At 37.8% G+C, this 22,092-nt stretch overlaps 1 protein-coding gene across 1 annotated transcript in view; it reads right to left on the bottom strand.

Annotated features, from left to right (window-relative positions):
* Nucleotides 1-213: 213 nt before the first annotated feature.
* The window catches only part of LOC103509093 (carcinoembryonic antigen-related cell adhesion molecule 1), a 93,608-nt gene continuing 71,729 nt past the window's right edge, over nt 214-22,092 (bottom strand). The window contains exons 4-5 of the mRNA XM_026823517.1: nt 2,083-2,298; nt 214-371 (exon numbers count right to left, since the gene is read on the bottom strand). Of these exons, the coding sequence (XP_026679318.1) occupies nt 214-371; nt 2,083-2,298 (374 nt within the window). The remainder of the gene's footprint in view (nt 372-2,082; nt 2,299-22,092) is intronic.

Below are 22,092 nucleotides of genomic sequence, written 5' to 3'. Positions count from 1 at the left end.
TTCCTATGCAAAGTCCACGCCTGTGACGAGTGCTTCTGTGAATACGCGGTGGCTCCCTGACTCCCTGATGATGACTTCGCAAATATCTTTTAAATATTAGAGAAAATGGAAAGCAAAAATACAATACTGTCTAACTGCTTTGGTACCTACTAGAAAGTAAAAAGTAACAATACTTTCTAACTACTTTGGTAATAGAAAGCAATAAGTAAAAAACTACTCAATAGAAGGGGCGGACTCACATTGGACGTCTAGGAGGAGGGAAGCATTGAGCGCCTGATGTAACAAAGTCACGTGATTCACCAGACACATAACGGTAGCATTGTGGTGTTGCCGGACTACCCGCTCGATCTTCGCCTCGCTTCTCATCGGTCCTGTTGGCAACATTGTAGAAAGAGTGAGTCAGGCATGTTCTTATTAAGCTCATCTACCTATTATTCCTTTCTTTATCTATTCCCTACTTTTTTTTGGGGCTGTTGGGGGGGGGGGGGGGTGACCTTGGTGAAAGTTCTGGATGAGTGGTTTTCAAACTGATGAGACGAGAAAAAAAATACATCACGACAACATAGGTAACTGTGCAAACTGCAAAATTGAGTTCTACTATCAATAGGTACTCTTAGGTACCTATAGGACATCTAGGTGAATATGCACCTATACATAATATCTCGGAAAATCTCATTTATCAGGTGGCAAGTAGATATAGGTACCTAAAATATACAAGTTCGGCTTATTGGGAAAAATTAATTATTCCATAGGTAGGTAGGTATTTTATTTTCGGTCAACTAATGTAAAACTGGTTTTCTGATGATTTTTCAGATTTCTCAGGTGGCAAGTAGATATAGGTACCTAAAATATACAAGTTCGGCTTATTGGGAAAAATTATTTATTCCATAGGTATTTTATTTTCGGTCAACTGATGTAAAACTGGTTTTCTGATGATTTTTCAGACCGTTTTTTTGCAGTGGCGCGGCCCGGCACGGGGGGCATGGCATTGTAGAATTTTTTCCACAATAACCCGCGTTCTTTTATATTTCCAGGTAAGTCCATAAGGAAAATCCAGAATCTTTCATTAACTCCAAACACAATTTTAAGATATTGTATAGTAAACATATAATAGAAATTAAAAATCAAGGGTTACAGAGGGGGTGCCATTAAATTGAGGCTTGAGGCACGCTGGTTCCTCAAATGTAGAAGGAAGAGATAAGAGGCCATGGGAGTGGGTAGTCATTTAAATAAGGCCCCTCTCATTATTTATTCCTCCGGCCCCCGCGCGGCCCCCTGTTTCCGTCCCTTGTCCTCTTTACTTCCTTACTTTCCGTCCCTTGTCCTCTTTACTTACTTACTTTCCGTCCCTTGTCCTCTTTACTTCCTTACTTTCCGTCCCTTGTCCTCTTTACTTACTTACTTTCCGTCCCTTGTCCTCTTTACTTCCTTACTTTCCGTCCCTTGTCCTCTTTACTTACTTACTTTCCGTCCCTTGTCCTCTTACTTAACTTACTTTCCGTCCCTTGTCCTCTTTACTTACTTACTTTCCGTCCCTTGTCCTCTTTACTTACTTACTTTTCGTCCCTTGTCCTCTTTACTTACTTACTTTCCGTCCCTTGTCCTCTTCACTTACTTACTTTCCGTCCCTTGTCCTCTTTACTTAGCAATTGCAGTGACTAGATACTGGATGAACAAGATCTAAACAACTTGACAACAATGGTGATCCGGACTCGGAAAGTAAGTAAGTAGTAAGTTTACCTAATATTCTTCTGAAAATATGGACCCCTTCCATCCATTTCTTTTTGGTAAAAAAATGCTTATTTTCAGTTAGACCTTTTCTTTTCAGATAGGATTATCAGAAATTTGTTTTCTATTGAATTCCATACATATTTAGCCCTTTGCCACTAAAATTTCTACAGAAATAAGACACTTAGGGCTCCGGAAAATGTCCCCTCAGGGTAGGTCTTTGGGATCAACAATCTCCAAATACTTCTAACACCAGATTTGCCAAGTAAGGGACCAAGTGTAGGAACCAAGAGTCCCAAAGGTGTGCTAAGCTCCACAAATCCACGAAACGAAGACCCTTGAGTTCCAACTTACCAGTCTTAGGTGTGACCGGCTCCGAGAAGACCAAATTGGGTGCGGTGTCCATATTATGCTCACTAGGCTCCAGGACCCAATGTAGGGACGGTCGAGGGTTACCCCCCTCTACTATACATTCGATAGTCAGGGCCTGGTTTTCCTTGACTGGAATGAAGAGGTTGCTAGCGTCCAGTCTACGTCCGTCTATGGAGAGGTAGGGCTCTCGTGGGGGTTCTGTCAACAGAGAAGATGAAATAGGTAAGTATCTATACATAAATATCGTGCTTTATTACGAATGTCTAGGGAAAGAGAAAGAGAGGGAGACCTAAACTGAGGTAGTGAGATAAGGTTGGGGAAGACTTAGGAAGGTATGGAGAGGTAGCATAAAGAAGGGTAACGCCAAAAGATTAATAAATTGGAATAAGTTGCAGTGAAAGAAGACAAAATATTGGCAAGATGTAAGAATGTTTCAACATACGAGTCTAATTAATTGATCCATGGCACGTTACATAATCTAATCTAAAATGTAGCACTTGTTTCATTACTACAACTCTCTCTCTCTCTCTTTCATCACAGGAGCTTTATACCTCTGGTGAATATAATTCCATACCAGAATACAGGGTGTTAAAAAAAAGAGGAACTACACCAATTTAAGTACATAATTCTACATATTTAGATAAGTAGGTACTTTTCTTTTGATGTTGAGAAAACGAAAATGGAAACACAAGACTGGTCGTACATATTTTTCTTGGGGAATGTTTTTTTTACTTTCTATTATTTTTCTATCTTTCAAAGAATATCCTTTTATACATACAAAAAAGTCCATTTCCAGCATTTCAGCATTTTACAATGCTCTCCTATCTTTTTTTCCGGCATAGAAAAAACATTCTTGTGAAGGAAAAGCATCTTAAGAGAGGAAAAAAATGTTTTCAACGTTGTGTTTTTAATGAAATAATTTTCCTTTAGATTGAACTTGCGAGCAAAACAAGCAGATTAAATTTCATTGAAAAGAAAAGAAAAAATCTGCTTGAGAAAAATAGTTTTCCGCCTTGGAAAAAAAGGCAAGAACATTCCGAACATCTTCAGTGCTTATTTTGTTCCCTAACAATTGACGAATGAAGACAGTAGGATTATGAGCATAATTAAGAAGGATTTGAAGAAAAGAGAATAACAGGAGGAGCAGTGTGGACAGAGGAGATGAAAGGACACCATAGAGATATAGGTAATGAAGTAAACTAGCAAAGAGGAAAAGAACAAGACAGGAGACTCCTGGCCTATTCACCTTACCTATAGGTACTATGAGTTCTTTCACATCACGTCGTCACGTCATCATCATCACGTGGTCCATATTTGGCCAAATCAAAAATCTATTAAAAACAATTTAACATTGAAAGTGTTTTTCGAGGAAGAAAAAAAAACTATTAGGTACATGTTACTATTAGGTTACTGCAACACTAAATCAAACCCACAACACAAGTCACAACTATCCTGACATCTTACGTCTTCTCTTTCATCGACTACTCCTTTTCCTCCTTCTTCCTCCACCGGGCAACTATAAAGTCCAATAATTTTCAAGGATGCAAAGCATAATCCCCAGAGCAGGGAGTTTGGATGTCCACACCCTCAGACCGAAGCATTCCTGACCACTTTAAACAAACTCAGCTAAATGACAACAAAAATGAACACATAACAATCGCAATAAAGGCGAAATCGTCAGGGAACGTTAATGAAAGAAAACAAGAGAAAGAAAATAATGCAATCAGGACGCCAATAGTGGTGGGAATTACTTTAAACAACACAGTAGCTAAAAGTGTAATAGTCGTTGTACTGACTGTAATAGTCAATAATGTAATAGTCGTTGTAATGACTGTAATAGTCAATAATGTAACAGTCGTTGTAATGAAAGAAATCGTCGAGATATTTCACTTTAATGATGATGGTGTAATAATGAAGAAATAGTTTTCAAATGAACATTATGAGCTATGTTCTGAACATTACAAGAACAATAACCAAACACTGGAATAGCTTCCCAAAGACAATTTTGTAAAATCATCAAACGACTGTCAATGTCGGTCGATTTCTCGGGTGATTAACTGATGAAGACACGGGTCTTGTACCTAAATTCTTTATAATATATCTTCTCCCTATTTTTCCACCTAAAAGTCCCTTTTCGTAACTGTGTCACTTGTCTCATCTCGCCCCAACACAAGACCTATGGGCTAGAATAACAATATAATACACCTTAGTGAGATGCAGTGGATTTCAGTGGATGTGAGGTAATTACATTCGTACATAAAAAGCCCACACTCTGAGGTTTAGATGTAGGGGCAAACAGCCTTAAAAGATGCAGACCTTAGTGACGTGTGCATACGATAAATCAACGTCACTCTGATGTCCCTTCGAGATAATCCTTTTGAAAACCTTTAAATGACTTTTTTCTATGAAAAACTTTTCCAAGCACAATAGAATACTGGGTGGTAGAAAGACTTTTTAACCAACTTTTTTTAGTGGAAAGACTTTTTTAGTGGCTCAGTATAGCTGATGAACTGTAGAAGTTGGGAAAAAAAGGACCCCGCGGGGCCCCCGATGGCCCGATTGAGTTTAAAATAGAATGAGAACATTTCCTTCGTGTATTCAACATGTGTACCAAATTTCATTAAAATCGAACAAACCGTTCAAGAGTTATAGATGAAACAAAACTTGAAATTTACTTCGTTCAAAAATGTTCAAATACCCAAGTTCCCTCCCATCTTTCTTTCCTTTGAGCCGGTATGGATTTCTGGCATGTAATCAATGTTATTGATTGCCAAAACCTACACAATTATCAAACTTGTAATCACAAAAGTTGCCCGAACAAATGGACAACTTGTCACAAGAGCCATAAAGTTTCAACTTTTGTTCAAATGCCGGGCTACCACCAACACACAACTGCATTAACAACACCCAGACGAGGCCGAGGGGGGGAGAACAGTTGAAAGCTGTCGGAAAATGAAAATTTGTTTGCTCGGGAAACATTCCAACTTGTCACAAGAGCCATAAAGTTTCAACTTTTGTTCAAATGCCGGGCTACCACCAACACACAACTGCATTAACAACACCCAGACGGGGGGGGACAGTTGAAAGCTGTCGGAAAATGAAAATTTGTTTGCTCGGGAAACATTTGAGTAGAAACTTTCTTGTCTGAGGTGTCTGAATTTGAGAAAACATGGGAGGAACGTGTTCCTGTACAAATAGGGTAAGGCTAGGTAGGGCAGGTAGTGCTGGGTGTCGGACTGGTAAGGTAGGTACTTCTCGAGAAAAACTTTTAATTGTGTTTTAATGAAGTGAAAAATTCATTTCTCTCTTCTCTCGTTCCTTCTCGGTCTTCCATTTCAGCTATTCTTCGTCTTCTTTCCTTAGCCCGTCTCTTTACTTTCTTGTCTGAGGTGTCTGAATTTGAGAAAACATGGGAGGAACGTGTTCCTGTACAAATAGGGTAAGGCTAGGTAGGGCAGGTAGTGCTGGGTGTCGGACTGGTAAGGTAGGTACTTCTCGAGAAAAACTTTTAATTGTGTTTTAATGAAGTGAAAAATTCATTTCTCTCTTCTCTCGTTCCTTCTCGGTCTTCCATTTCAGCTATTCTTCGTCTTCTTTCCTTAGCCCGTCTCTTTTCTCAGTATTTTCTCTCATTTTACTCTCTTTTCTCAGTACTTTCTCTCATTTCTTCCTTTGTTTCCTCCTTTTTGTTTTCTATTTCTCATCCGCTTTCATTTTACCTTCTTAGCTACTTTCTTTACAATGTTTACTCCCCATCACACTTCACTTTGGCTCCTTCCTAATTTTACCTTAGTAAGTTGTTACCTTTATGTTCGTGCTCACATAATTATTTTGTTTGTCTTAGTTTCATTTATTTTCATTCCGCTTTCATTGTTTCAATTTAGTTCTTTCTATCAGTATAAGCTATAAGCGTTGTTTTGATCATGACATCATGTCCAACTATATCAGATCTTTGAAAGGAAAACTCTTTTGCAATAATAAGAAACCGAGTTATGAAAATCGAATCTGATGGGATTGTCTACGAATTCCAAAAGTCCGAGGCAGCCTTTTTTTTTTTAGAGGTTTGACAGAGGGAACTGTAACTGCTATGGTCTTATCGTCCCGAAATCGAAGAGAGAAAGAAAACAGGATAGGAGAAAGCCAGCCGTTCCGAGAACGAACATTATACCATCAGGATAAAATCCGCCCCGGGCGGGAATCGAACCCGCGGCCTAGCGCTTACAAGGCAGACGCACTACCAACTAAGCTGACTAGGCTGGCTGGGCAGCCTGATGCAGTGGATTTCAGTGGATGTGAGGTAATTACATTCGTACATAAAAAGCCCACACTCTGAGGTTTAGATGTAGGGGCAAACAGCCCTAAAAGATGCAGTGGATTTCAGTGGATGTGAGGTAATTACATTCGTACATAAAAAGCCCACACTCTGAGGTTAGATGTATAGGGGCAAACAGCCCTAAAAGATGCTTATACGAATCTAGGAGTAACATTTATTTCTTCAGTGGTTAAGAGCGAATGGAGCGATACAATTTGGGTAAAACTAATCGCATCTATTGGTGTAGTCATGTGGTGGATAGCGGGTGGACTTTGGATTCGGAGTTTGTTGGTTCGAGTTCAGTTCAGTTGGAAAAAAAATCATAGTGTTAACCGATAGACGGCTACTGGCCTCGTTTAAACACCCCCATCAGTAAAATTCCAGTCCAATTAATTGGCAAGTTTAAATGGATTTGTTGTATTTTTGGAGCTCTACTGAAGTGCATTTTGTGATGGACGACCTTAGTGACGTGTGCATACGATAAATCAACGTCACTCTGATGTCCCTTCGAGATAATCCTTTTGAAAACCTTTAAATGACTTTTTTTCTATGAAAAACTTTTCCAAGCACAATAGAATACTGGGTGGTAGAAAGACTTTTTAACCAACTTTTTTTAGTGGAAAGATTTTTTTAGTGACTCAGACACCATTGAAGAAGACCTTCAGACTTCACTCTTTAGTTGTAAAATGTCTCCTCTTTCTACAAGTCCTTATTGGGAAGGAAAATCATAATTTTCTCAATATTGCGATCCTTCCCAATACCTACCTAATATTAGGTGTGTGGGGAGTAGACTAATGGACTTTTCAGTCCCATCCCACCAGTAGGTCCTGTCTAATAATAATAAGGTTTATTCAGTTTCTTCACAAATTTCATCGTGTTCCTCTATAAGTACCTACATAATGTTTGTACTTTTCAGGAAATACCTACAAATACAAATACTTACATAAATAAGTTTCTTCTACATATAAGTACCTAATACATTAGATATAGGAACCAGAACTCAAATTAGATAGAAAATCAATTACTACCTACCCGTCCCACCATCCGATAGGTAACTAAAGTTAAAAAGAAAAAAAAAATGCAGTTTAATTGGAAAAAAATATTTCCGATGCACTTTCCAATTCAGTAGCAAATAGTTATAGCTACATCATAACTAGTGTTACAGAGCAAAGTTCAAGAAGTAGCACCGGAGAAATTATAACTTGAAATACAGGGTGGCGCAACCGTAAACTGAACGTCACTGAACAATCATGATAATGTGAATGAATTAACCTGCCTATGCCTACTACGTATACTTCCGTATAATCCAGCCATTGCAGAATCATCGTCCTCTCTACAAAGTACAATCTTGTTCCACATCGAATCCCATTTTCCGATCCCACTTTCCAATCCCACTGGATCCATCACACACCGCCCCTGACTTGGACCCAATCTAGGTTAGAATCGTTATCGTTAAGTAGCTTTGCTATTAAATCGTATCTCACATCAAAGTATTGTAAAAATAGAAGCAGATAAAGAAATAAAGAAAGAGCGTGTTGTATCAAAGAACAGAATAGGGATTGAAAGGAGACAAAAGAGTAACAAGGAAAATGTAGGAAGAGGAGGAGAAGGATGAACAGACCCAAAGGAAAGACGTAAGAAGAAAGGAAAAGATTATAAAACGTTATGATCAAGCTGTTGTAATAACAATGGAAAATAATAACCGTACCAATAAAACGGATAATAATGACATGAAACATGCTCGTCTAGCAGAATGTGTGGATAACCAAGAGGTTATATCCAGATAATTGAACATTGGGAACATCACACCAAACTGTGCAAGAAACTAAAAATAACACTCACTTTTTCGTATGGTATTTTTAATGACATACTTATCCAACAATTTATTGTAAGATATGAAAGTCAAGTTCATAGTCATGTAGATACCTATAGGTAACTATTATAAGATGAGATGAAAGGTAAATACCTAGCTAGGTATAACTTTATACATTTAGGTAGATACTTTGGTGAAGATGAAGATAGATGTAAACCTAAAGTAGGTACCATAATATTAAAATACCAACTCACATTTTACTAACGATAACGTAAAGGTACGTATAGGTATTCTCGTGGTTTTTAGCTAACGGCTCCCCATAACACTATGAATAGGTACCTAAAATGAATAGTAGGTAACTAATAAGTTGTCAACATCCACAAATTGTGTGCATACCATTATCTATAAATATAAAAGAGCAGATTGCTATATTGATGCTCCAAAAATTTAATGACCAGTTGTAGAACTCACTCATGAAAGAACCCCTAAAGGGCACAGTACTCCCACTATTGTACCGCAACGCGGGGCCCCCTACGAACCCCCCTTGAAAGAGTATCTGTTTGTATCCTGCATATACCTACATACATACGTATATATTACCTATATCTACCTACCATATCTCTGATGAAAATCAAGACGAGAAGAAACTGATAACCTAGAAATGAATAGGGGAATGAGAAGAAGAGGAGGAGGAGAAGAATGGAGATGATATGAGAAATTAAATGAAGCATGAAAAGGATACAAATTGGGACAAAACAAGTCAGCAGTTTTTCTTCGTAAAATACCTATGTCTCCCAATATGTGGGTAGGATACACGGAAAAAAAAAAATCAATTTTGTCATCAAGGAAAATCTTTTAGTAAACATCAGTTTTTTTCTTGGAACGTCATTGTCTTGTTATCTAACATAAATAGGTAAGTATTGCATGTTTACCTAGAAAGTCAATAAAAGTGAATCAAAAGTTATTTTCATATCTACAAGATTTGAACCTTAGACCTATGCGTATAAAATTAAAAAAAAAAGGAAAAAGTAAATGGTAGGAATTTCACTAATAATTAGTGAAATAATTAGTGAAAATGTCCATCTCCAATAATTGGAGATGGACAATGTAGACAACATTACAATTTCAAAGGTAAATTTCACTTTCACTCTTTCATACAAAGTTGTTATTAAACTAGGTACTCGTAAGGTACTTGAAAGCAGTTGTTCTGCATACCATGAACTTACACAAGATAATTTTACATACAAAAAAGTCCATTTCCAGCATTTCAGCATTTTACAATGCTCTCCTATCTTTTTTTCCGGCATAGAAAAAACATTCTTGCGAAGGAAAAGCGTCTTAAGATAGGAAAAAAAATGTTTTCAACGTTGTGTTTTTAATGAAATAATTTTCCTTTAGATTGAACTTGCGAGCAAAACAAGCAGATTAAATTTCATTGAAAAGAAAAGAAAAAATCTGCTTGAGAAAAATAGTTTTCCGCCTTGGAAAAGAAGGCAAGAACATTCCGAACATCTTCAGTGCTTATTTTGTTCCCTATAACAATTGACGAATGAAAACAGTGGGATTATGAACATAACTATACCTATGTTCCTATGTATGAAGGATTGAAGAAAAGAGAGGAACAGGAGGAGGAGGAGCAGTGTGAGTGTGTACAGAGGAGAGGAAAGGACACCATAGAGATATAGGTAATGAAGTAAACCAGCAAAGAGGAAAAAAAAAACAAGAGAGGAGACTCCTGCCCTATTTACCTTACCTATAGGTATTATGAGTTCTTTCACGTCATCATTATCACGTGGTCCATATTTGGCCAAATCAAAAATCTATTAAAAACAATTTAACATTGAAAGTGTTTTTCGAAGAAGAAAAAAAACTATTAGGTACATGCATCAGACCCGTAGGTATATGGTCTGTGGCATAGCATGTCCATCCCATAGTATGTCCATTTATTCCTCTCGTGAGTCGTGCCCTTGAATCGATAATTACTGCAACACTAAACCAAACCCACAACACATAGCTATCCTGACGTTCCTGACCACTTTAAACAAACTCAGCTAAATGACAACAAAAATGAACACATAACAATCGCAATAAAGGCGAAATCGTCAGGGAACATTTTAATGAAAGAAAACAAGAGAAAGAAAAGAATGAAAGAGATTGCAATCAGGACGCCAATAGTAGTGGGAATTACTTTAACAACACAGTAGCTAAAAGTGTAATAGTCGCTGTAATGACTGTAATAGTCAATAATGTAATAGTCGTTGTGATGAAAGAAATCGTCAAGATATTTCACTTTAATGATGATGGTGTAATAATGAAAAAGAAATAGTGTTCAAATGAACATTACAGTCATGAGCTATGTTCTGAACATTACAAGAACAATAATTAGAGGTAGGTACGGATGAGTTATCCGGAAAATGCCAAATTTATGTTCACTTAATTTTAAATTGAAAAATACATCGTATGAATACTATCAATGCTACGCGAAGTAGGTACATAATATATGTGCATGTTGAACTTTTGAAGCGCTGTCCTAGCTTGGTAAAATACTACCTACTACCTACCTACCTACCTAGAGGTAGGTACGGATGAGTTATCCGGAAAATGCCAAATTTATGTTCACTTAATTTTAAATTGAAAAATACATCGTATGAATACTATATCAATGCTACGCGAAGTAGGTATGTGCATGTTGAACTTTTGAAGCGCTGTCCTAGCTTGGTAAAATACTACCTATACCTACTTATTTTATTCACCTATAATTATTATTACCATCTCATCTAGCAAGTATCAGGTAAGTTAAAGTAGGTAGTAAGTATTAGCGACTATCGACATAGGTAGGTAATTTTGTGAAAATTCAATTGGAGTCAGGCCCACCATCAATAATACCTATACCTACTTATTTTATTCACCTATAATTATTATTACCATCTCATCTAGCAAGTATCAGGTAAGTTAAAGTAGGTAGTAAGTAGCGACTATCGACATAGGTAGGTAATTTTGTGAAAATTCAATTGGAGTCAGGCCCACATCAATAGGTAAATAATTGGGTACCTTTACCTAGGTGCCTCTGTAATAGACAGCTAAAGCACGTGGAATAAACGAAAATATCCCACACAAGCTAAATTTAAAATTTTCCCAACAAAGGTCCACTATCAGAGGAGATAATTTCGAATGAAAATAAAATTCAAATTTCACAGTAAAAACCATAAATAATGAGTGCGCCCTCTGACACGCCATTTTGTTTTGAAAATTGCCTATTTCCCCCTCCCTCATACTGTTTATCGTCTATTTATACCAGAGTAGATAAATGTTCATATATTAGGATAGGAGAAGGTAGTCGGAAAAAATACACACAAAAACCATATCGCACCTTCAGGAGAAAAATGATCCCGACTTGGGGGAAAATTTTTTTTTTTTTTTTTTTTTTTTTTTTTTTTTTTTTTTTTTTTTTCAAGATGAGTGAAAAGGTAGATATTATGCTCTCAACGCTACATATCAAAACACTCGTTTCATAAACATGTTTACATTTTCAAGAGCATCATGGAAAAAGAGCTGATTTTCTTTTCCTCAAGAGCTAGTAGCTATTTAGAGAAAAAAAATACACAATTTAGGTATATAGATTTTTTCCTCGGAAAAGTAATAATGAAAAAAATATTTGTGAGAACTTCGAGTGCCCCACCCGTAGTGTAAATATCAATAAAATATAATGACCTTATGAATTTATAAACAGTGGTGTAGTGGTAGTCCCTAACACACAACCCTGCGTGATGACCTCGGCACTGGATTCAGGAATAATAACGCTTCAAACACTGGAATAGCTTCCCAAAGACAATTTTGTAAAATCATCAAACGACTGTCAATGTCGGTCGATTTCTCGGGTGATTAACTGATTAAGACACGCGTCTTGTACCTAAATTCTTTATAATATCTATATCTTCTCCCTATTTTTTCACCTAAAAGTCCCAAAACTCACTGGCCAATAAATAATTTTACAAAAAAAAAAAAAAAAAAAAAAAAAATACGAATCTAGGAGTAACATTTATTTCTTCAGTTGTTAAGAGCGAATGGAGCGATACAATTTGGGTTAAACTTAATCGCATCTATTGGTGTAATCAATGAGGTGGATAGCGGGTGGACTTTGGATTCGGAGTTTGTTGGTTCGAGTTCAGTTCAGTTGGAAAAAAATCATAGTGTTAACCGATAGACGGCTATTGGCCTCGTTTAAACACCCCCATCAGTAAAATTCCAGTCCAATTAATTGGCAAGTTTAAATGGATTTGTTGTATTTTTGGAGCTCTACAGAAGTGCATTTTGTGATGGACGATTAAAGAGATGTTAACAGGAGGTCAATTTAGCTAGACTGCCTATGCCTACTACGTATACTTCCGTATAATCCAGCCATTGCAGAATCATCGTCCTCTCTACAAAGTACAATCTTGTTCCACATCAAATCCCATTTTCCGATCCCACTTTCCCGATTCCCACTTTCCAATCCCACTGGATCCATCACACACCGCCCCTGACTTGGACCCAATCTAGGTTAGAATCGTTATCGTTAAGTAGCTTTGCTATTAAATCGTATCTCACATCAAAGTATTGTAAAAATAGAAGCAGATAAAGAAATAAAGAAAGAGCGTGTTGTATCAAAGAACAGAATAGGGATTGAAAGGAGACAAAAGAGTAACAAGGAAAATGAGGAGAAGGATGAACAGAACCAAAGGAAAGACGTAAGAAGAAAGGAAAAGATTATAAAACGTTATGATCAAGCTGTTGTAATAACAATGGAAAATAATAACCGTACCAATAAAACTGATAATAATGACATGAAACATGCTCGTCTAGCAGAATGTGTGGATAACCAAGAGGTTACGAGTATATCCAGATAATTGAACATTGGGAACATCACACCAAACTGTGGAAGAAACTAAAAATAACACTCAATTTTTCGTATGGTATTTTTAATGACATACTTATCCAACAATTTATTGTAAGATATATGAAAGTCAAGTTCATAGTCATGTAGATACCTAGGTAACTATTATATTAAGATGAGATGAAAGGTAAAGAGCTAGGTATAACTTTATACATTTAGGTAGATACTTTGGTGAAGATGAAGATAGATGTAAACCTAAAGTAGGTACCATAATATTAAAATACCTACCAACTCACATTTTACTAACGATAACGATAACGTAAAGGTACGTATAGGTATTCTCGTGGTTTTTAGCTAACGGCTCCCCATAACACTATGAATAGGTAGCTGAAATGAATAGTAACTAGTAAGTTGTCAACATCCACAAATTCTGTACATACCATTACCTGTAAATATAAAAGAGCAGATTGCTATATTGATGATGCTCCAAACATTTAATGACATCTAGAACTCACTCATGAAAGAACCCCTAAAGGGTACAGTACTCCCACTATTGTACCGAGGTGCGGGGCCCCCTACGAACCCCCCTTGAAACAGTATCTGTTTGTATCCTGCATATACCTACATACATATATTACCTATATCTACGTACCATATCTCTGATGAAAATCAAGACGAGAAGAAACTGATAACCTAGAAATGAATAGGGGAAAGAGAGGAAGAGAAGAATGGAGATGATATGAGAAATTAAATGAAGCATGAAAAGGATACAAATTGGGACAAAACAAGTCAGCAGTTTTTCTTTGTAAAATACCTATGTCTCCCAATATGTGGGTAGGATACACAAAGAAAAATCAATTTTGTCATCAAGGAAAATCTTTTATATAGTAAACATCAGTTTTTCTTCTTCTTGGAACATCATCGCATTGTTAATCTAACATAAATTTAATAGATACGTAAGTATTGCATGTTTACCTATGTATGTATGTAGTTGCAAGTCAATAAAAGTGAATCAATAGATTAGTTACCTACAAGATTTGAACCTTAGACCTACAAAATAACAAAAGGAAATGGTAGGAATTTCATCATAATTGGAGACGGAGATAGGGATAGACAATGTGGACAACATTACAATTTCAAAGATAAATAACTTCTACTTTCACTCTTTCATACAAAGTTGTTATTAAACTACTCGTAAGAGTCGTAAGGTACTTGAAAGCGGTTGGTCTGCATACCATGAACTTACACAAGATAATTTTAAATCTTCCAATGGTCCATTGAACAGAGCACCAATGTTACGTTTCTGCAAAAGACCAATAAAATTTGGGCATAAACAGCAAAGAGTACCCGAGTTTTCAGGTCCAAATTATTTCACCAGTCTCAAGTGTAACTTGTATGGAAGTCTTGGAACATAGAACATACAAAAAATGTCTACTATGTAATATCCTGTTCACACTGGAAGTTACTTGAACGCCCATTTGTATGACTCTCTACCTACTTCTATGTCTACTGACTTATGGCCAGCCTTTACAGACGGGTAAATGCTTCTCAAATCTCAGCTTCGTGCAATAAAGTGACGTCATGCCAGAGAAATCTAATCCTCAGCCCCTAGCTTTTTCAAAAGCAAAAGAAAAATGTCAAAATAATCTCCCCGAAAGTTTATGAAAAGGAATGGAAATAAATTGAGGACTTTTGAAAGCCCTCCGTTATTAGATTTGTATTCACATGAATTGCTCAATGAAATAAAGGTTAGGTGGCGGAAGAGATCTTCATTTCATTTCGGGAAAAAGTTATGCGTTGAGGATATTCGACAAAAGCCGAGGAGGGTTGACTCCGAATATACCCGCCCTAATTGGATGGGTCATTGTGAAGACAATAGGAACATGTTCTGAAAAATAAAATCCTGACAATTTTCAAACAAAATATGTGGGTACGGTACATGGGAAATGGGTTTTTGAAAACAATATTCTGAAAGCATTCAAAATACAGCACAGTCAGAAGTGGGATGTTCTTATCCTTGGGATATGTCCTGAACCTAAATGGGGTCCTAAATATTGAATGGGTAAGGACTAAGGACACAGGGATAGTTCCGATAATTGGCTTGGGATTAACAAGTCTCTTACGGTCTTCTGCCAATATACAGGAACAGGGTTACTGAAAAGAATTCTCACTTGGGATATTGGGAAATGTATTTTCAGGAAACAAGTGACAAATCTTCCAATGGTCCATTGAACAGAGCACCAATGTTACGTTTCTGCAAAAGACCAATAAAATTTGGGCATAAACAGCAAAGAGTACCCGAGTTTTCAGGTCCAAATTATTTCACCAGTCTCAAGTGTAACTTGTATGGAAGTCTTGGAACATAGAACATACAAAAAATGTCTACTATGTAATATCCTGTTCACACTGGAAGTTACTTGAACGCCCATTTGTATGACTCTCTACCTACTTCTATGTCTACTGACTTAACCCATATGATATGAAAGAGACCTTAACTCTTCAGAAGTAAATAATTCGAAAAGCTGGAAATGTAACGATGTAATAGAATTAGAAACACATTGGCTTGATTTGCATTATCCTAAATTGAACACGACTCGCATTGTTATAAATTAACTTCACTTTTTCGAACAAGGGTGACAAGCAACCCTGTCATTGCTTGGTTGTTCAGAATAAAGATTCCAAATAAAATGAGGTCAGACTTATCTCTGTTTTGAAAAAGCTTTAGGATTTTTGTTCAAACAACTTGGAAGTGGTTTATTCTTCTGATTTATAAGTTAACTTTTATTGTGCTTTATGGAACCTCTTTGTCCAGCGCGGTGTCCGTTTGTATGATTGGAAGTTATGTGTTTATATAAAGTCTTCTCAAGTTTTTATCTCAATATCTCCAGACCTCCACGTTTTGGATGTTATTATGATGAACTGGGTAGTTGAAGTCAAGTGAAACATGGAGAAGAGGACGGTTTTTGCTTACCTCGCTGACGCTTTATTCAGCAATTAAATCGGTCAGTAGGTACTTCTTCGGTATAAAGGCTGTGTGAGCGGTTCAGTAGGTAAGTAAAACGCCATTTAGAAGGGATCTGATATACGACCGATGGTCCTCAAAGCTGCCAGATACACTTCACATTGCTCAAAATTCGACGTCACAACAACGAAGTACGATGGGTGAAGATGTGTATGGAACTCGGGCCTGGTCAGAGATGAGTTGGCTATAGAATTCTGTGTCTCAAGACAAGAGCAGCATTCTTAATAGCAAACCGTCCTCTGGGAAACTCTTCAATAAACCCGTCTAACATCTAACTCGCCCTATCTTCCTCATTCCTCTCCTCCTCCTCCTTCTTCTCCTCCTCCTCCTTCTTCTTCTTCTCCTCCTCCTCCTCCTCCAACTCCTTCTCCTTCTCTTTCCCGTTCTTCTGGGGTTTCAGCAAAAGATTTCTCCTTTTCCTTCTACTCCTCCACAGTTCTTACGTCTTCTCTTTCATCGACTACTCCTTTTCCTCCTTCTTCCTCCACCGGGCAACTATAAAGTCCAATAATTTTCAAGGATGCAAAGCATAATCCCCAGAGCAGGGAGTTTGGATGTCCACACCCTCAGACCGAAGCATAAATCATGAAAACAAGGTCGGGTACAAGGCAGAGGTTTGTTAGATTGCATCACTTTATCCGTGCACATGTATCCCCTGAGGGTACCCAATGTACTTGCTATGTACAGAACGCATACATATGTACATACATTACATATAGCGACCATAGCACGTGCAATGTCTGGACATTATTGAACGAGCAAAGCAAGTACTAAGTTCTAAGCTTTAGGTGTATTTTCCTTTCGGAAACGGAAACGATTCCTGAATCTTAGGCCCGTTGCACACACACCGGCCAATAGTGAAGCACACGTCGGAATGGGACCTTGCACACACGCCGACCGGTGATCGGTGTCGGTCACTATTGGAATTTGGACGACCGGTAAAAAATCGGTCGTCCAAAACCGGTGTGTGTGCAACGGGCCTTTTAGATTTCCTACGAACTTCGGAAGAGGGGACATTCCGAAAGAAAAAATATGACTCTTCTTAACTATTTTTGTTTGTTTGGCTATGATTCTCGAAAAGTTTATCCTGTTTTAGGAAATTTGTTAAATATCTCACCAACTGGATGAGCTGGACAAGAAGATTCTTCATTGGATTTTGAGCTTAATAAGACCTTCGGTGCTCCATAAGAGCCATTCTTATGAACTTCTTTGCTTCTCTACAAAACTAGTGAGCTACTGTCCAGTGAACAATCACAAGGGGTTAATCTACTCTCCACTAAATAAATCATAACCTGAGTAAAACAAGTTTATGTGTGTCCACTTGTCCAGGATTAACCCCGTTCGAATGCAATTCTGGTCTTCAGTTGGCCTTTCATATTAAATTATTTCTTCTTCTACTCACCCCGAAGTACCCAAAAGCTTCTGTGATTCCACAGCCAGACAAACTATAAACTATATGACGTAATAATGTTCCATCTTCCATCAAACTATATGACGTAATACAGTTCCATCTGCCATCAAACTAATGTAACGAGAAAGATAATAAAGCAAAGTGGTTTCTCATTTATCTCTAGGCTCTCGGAGAGCCGCTAATATTTTCTTTTCATCAAGGCCGGCCAATAGTGAAGCACATGTCGGAATGGGACCTTGCACACACGCCGACCGGTGATCGGTGCCGGTCACTATTGGAATTTGGACGAAAAACCGGTGTGTGTGCAACGGGCTTTTTAGATTTCCTACGAACTGCGGAAGAGGGGACATTCCGAAAGAAAAAATATGATTCTTCTTAACTGTTTTTGTTCGTTTGGCTATGATTCTCGAAAAGTTTATCCTGTTTTAGGAAATTTGTTAAATATCTCATCAACTGGATGAGCTGGACAAGAAGATTCTTCATTGGATTTTGAGCTTAATAAGACCTTCGGTGCTCCATAAGAGCCATTCTTATGAACTTCTTTGCTTCTCTATAAAACTAGTGAGCTACTGTCCAGTGAAAATTCACAAGGGGTTAATCTACTCTCCACTAAATAAATCATAACCCGAGTAAAATAACTTGTCCAGGATTAACCCCGTTCGAATGCAATTCTGGTTTTCAGTTGGTCTTTCAGATTAAATTATTTCCTACACAACCCCAAAGTCCCCAAAAGCTGTGATTCCACAGCCAGACAAACTATATGACGTAATAGTGTTCCATCTTCCATCAAACTAATGTAACGAGAAAGATAATAAAGCAAAGTGGTTTCTCATTTTCTCTCTAGGCTCTCGGAGAGCAGCTAATATTTTCTTTTCATCAAGGAGAGAAAAGAAAGCAGACGACACCGCATTCAGACTTTTCTTTCTGTTTCTGCTTAAAAAAAAAAAGAACTTATTTTGAAGAAGAAGAATTGAAGAAGATGATGAAGGAGAAGGAAGAATTTATCTTTACTTAATTTTCCATTTCCCCTCGGTGTTTGCCTTCTGCTTCGTCTTCTTTTACTGCCTCTGGTGCTGCTTCTTGATATCCTTTGTCTTCTTCTTCTTCTTCTTTTCCTCCTATTCTTTAATTTTTTCTCCTGCTACTCCTTCTTTACGCGTCCCCCTCCGCCTTCTTCCGTTTCTTCTCCTTCTCCTCCTCCTCCTGCCCCTTTTTCTTTTTCTATGTCTCCTTCTAGCTTATTCCCTAATGTCACAGATCCTGTTTGAAGTTTTGCATCATCCTTGTTTCCTTGGTGTGTGTGATTCACGATACATAACTATACATTATCATCATGTACTGTTTTATGATTACCTACTGCTACTTTTGATTATTTTTTTACACATTCCGCCCTGAGCACTTTTTTTCAAAACCCAGGAGTTTTAGATTCACGTTCCATATTCACTTTGATGTTACAGGAACACGAATCTCATTATAGATATACACTGAGTTGACACACTTCTTGATGTGGACTACATGTTCCACGTACAAAACAAGACATGGTTCAATTCCTGTTCCAGTTCCAAGAACAACGTCCCAAACAAAACATACTTATTCCACGAATAACGTCCCAAACTTGACATTTTCCACTTCGCGCAGAATGTCGTATGGTTTGTCTGATTTCTTCGCACAGAAGAGTGACGTGTACGTGTAGGTAACGCTCAGAATTTTTTCGGGGAATATCCCCTTGTAGCCTGTTATCCATATTCCACGTGACTTTTACATTTTTGTTCTGTTAATATTGATGATATATTGATGTTAACTCCCAGATTAATCTGACATGCTTGGGCATAACGCCATGCATATTTGTACATGAAATGCATATTTGTGGAAAGTAAACAAAAGAAATTTAATATGGGAAATTCCTGCCTCGTGGAACACTGGCAGTATAGAAGCTGCAATTGTGGAACTCATGCAAAATCTATATCTATATAAATAAAATTGTAGATTTGTCTGTACATTGCTTAGAATCGTGAAATTTTTAGTTATTCTTACTCCTTATGCATCCACGATTCCAAATATCACATTAGAAAAATTTCTGTCTGTCTGTCTGTCTGTATGTGTGTGTGTATGTCTGTCTGTTACGCTAAATAGACCTTTGGTTGTCCTCTTTTCACGAGAAAACGGCTCGACCGATTTTGATGAAATTTTTTGTGGTTGTTAAGAAAAGTACTCCGGGTGACATAGGCTACTTGAAATTTTCAAATTCCATCCTGATTCAAAATGGCGGCGGTTCAAAAACGCGAAGAAAATGGCCTAATAAACCCGTTTTTGTCCTCTTTTCACGCAAAAACGGCTCGACCGATTTTGATGAAATTTTTTGTGGGTGTTAAGAAAAGTACTCTGGGTGACATAGGCTACTTGAAATTTTCACATTCCATCCTGATTCAAAATGGCGGCGGTTCAAAAACGTGAAGAAAAAGGCCTAATACACCCGTTTTTGTCCTCTTTTCACGAGAAAACGGCTCAACCGATTTTGATGAAATTTTTTGTGGTTGTTAAGAAAAGTACTCCAGGCGACATAGGCTACTTGAAATTTTCACATTCCATCCTGATTCAAAATGGCGGCGGGTCAAAAAGTGAAGAAAATGGCCTAATAGACCCGTTCTTGTCCTCTTTTCACGAGAAAACGGCTCGACCGATTTCGATGAAATTTTTTGTGGTTGTTAAGAAAAGTACTCCAGGCGACATAGGCTACTTGAAATTTTCACATTCCATCCTGATTCAAAATGGCGGCGGGTCAAAAAGTGAAGAAAATGGCCTAATAGACCCGTTCTTGTCCTCTTTTCACGAGAAAACGGCTCGACCGATTTCGATGAAATTTTTTGTGGTTGTTAAGAAAAGTACTCCGGGTGACATAGGCTACTTGAAATTTTCACATTCAAACCTGATTCAAAATGGCGGCGGTTCGAAGTTATGCCTGTTATGCTGCTCTGTGAGACATGTCAGGGAGCGCGTAGCGCGACCGTGTGTGTAGTGGATGTGTGTGGTGTGTGATGGGTGTGTGTGTGGTGCGTGATGGGTGTGTGTGTGATGGATGTGTGTGTGGTGGGTGTGTGTGGTGTGTGGTGTGTGGTTGGTGTGTGATGTGTGTGGGTGTGTGTGTGTGTGTGTGGTGGGTGTTTGTGTGTGTGTGTGTGTGTGTGTGTGGGGGGGGTGTGGGGGGGGTGGGGTTTGTGGGGTGTGATGGGTGTGGTGTGGGGGGGTGTGGTGGGTGTGTGTGGTGGATGGGTGTGTATGGTGGTATGTGTGTGGTGGATGGGTGTGTGGGTGTGTGTGTGGTGGGTGTATGATGGGTGTGGTGTGTGTGTGGTGGGATGTGTGTGATGGGTGTGGTGTGTGTGTGGGGGTGTGTTTGTGTGTGTGGTGGTCCCGTACAAAGGACGGGTCAACCACTAGTTTAGGTATAAATACAAACAAAGGTTGAATACGAATAGGTACGAGTAATATCAGTATGTATTGCAAAGCCCGAATATAAAAAATTATCAAACATTGACATGGATTTTTTTTCCATATTAGATTCAAAGTGATGCACGATGGCAAGCAAATTTTAGATATTAAAAAAAAAAATTAGGTAGGTACCTACATACATATTTGGAAAACTGCATATCCCAGCAGAAAATTAATATCAACAAAAGGTTTCAAATGGGAAGAAGGAGAGGAGGAGGCGGGGCACATCAATGTGTCATGGATAGAATTTATAATGGCAATGGGAAGACGAAAATACGAAGAAAATGCATACCTATTTTTCGGGGTATGCAAGCATTAATAAAGAAGAAGAAAAAATCAAGCCATGTTTTCAGTTGTATGTATCGAGCCATGTTTCCAGAACATGTATACCCTCACAATTTCTAATGTAACCCTCCCTCCTCCGTCTCTTTTCTCAGTATTTTCTCTCATTTTACTCTCTTTTCTCAGTACTTTCTCTCATTTCTTCCTTTGTTTCCTCCTTTTTGTTTGCTATTTCTCATCCGCTTTCATTTTACCTTCTTAGCTACTTTCTTTACAATGTGTACTCCCCACACTTCACTTTGGCTCCTTCCTAGTTATACCTTAGTAAGTTGTTACCTTTATGTTCGTGCTCACCTAATTATGTTGTTTGTCTTAGTTTCATTTATTTTCATTCCGCTTTCATTGTTTCAATTTAGTTCTTTCTATCAGTATAAGCTATAAGCGTTGTTTTGATCATGACATCATGTCCAACTATATCAGATCTTTGAAAGAAAAACTCTTTTGCAATAATAAGAAACCGAGCTATGAAAATCGAATCTGATGGGATCTCTACGAGTTCCAAAAGTCCGAGGCAGCCTTTTTTTTAGAGGTTTAATAAAATAATAAAAATATTATTTTACCTCTTTTAGAGGTTTGACAGAGGGAACTGTTATCCTTTGTCTTCTTCTTCTTCTTCTTCTTCTTCTTCTTCTTCTTCTTCTTCTTCTTCTTCTCCTTCTCCTTCTTCTTCTTCTTCTTGTTCTTCTTCTTTTGCTTCTTTTCCTCCTATTCTTTAATTTTTTCTCCTGCT

The sequence above is a fragment of the Diaphorina citri genome, unplaced genomic scaffold, assembly GCF_000475195.1.
Source record: "Diaphorina citri unplaced genomic scaffold, Diaci psyllid genome assembly version 1.1 scaffold466, whole genome shotgun sequence".
NCBI classification, from domain to species: Eukaryota; Metazoa; Arthropoda; class Insecta; order Hemiptera; family Psyllidae; genus Diaphorina; species Diaphorina citri.
The sequence above is the reverse complement of the archived record's forward strand: the minus strand, read 5'-3'. Positions and strand labels throughout refer to the sequence as shown.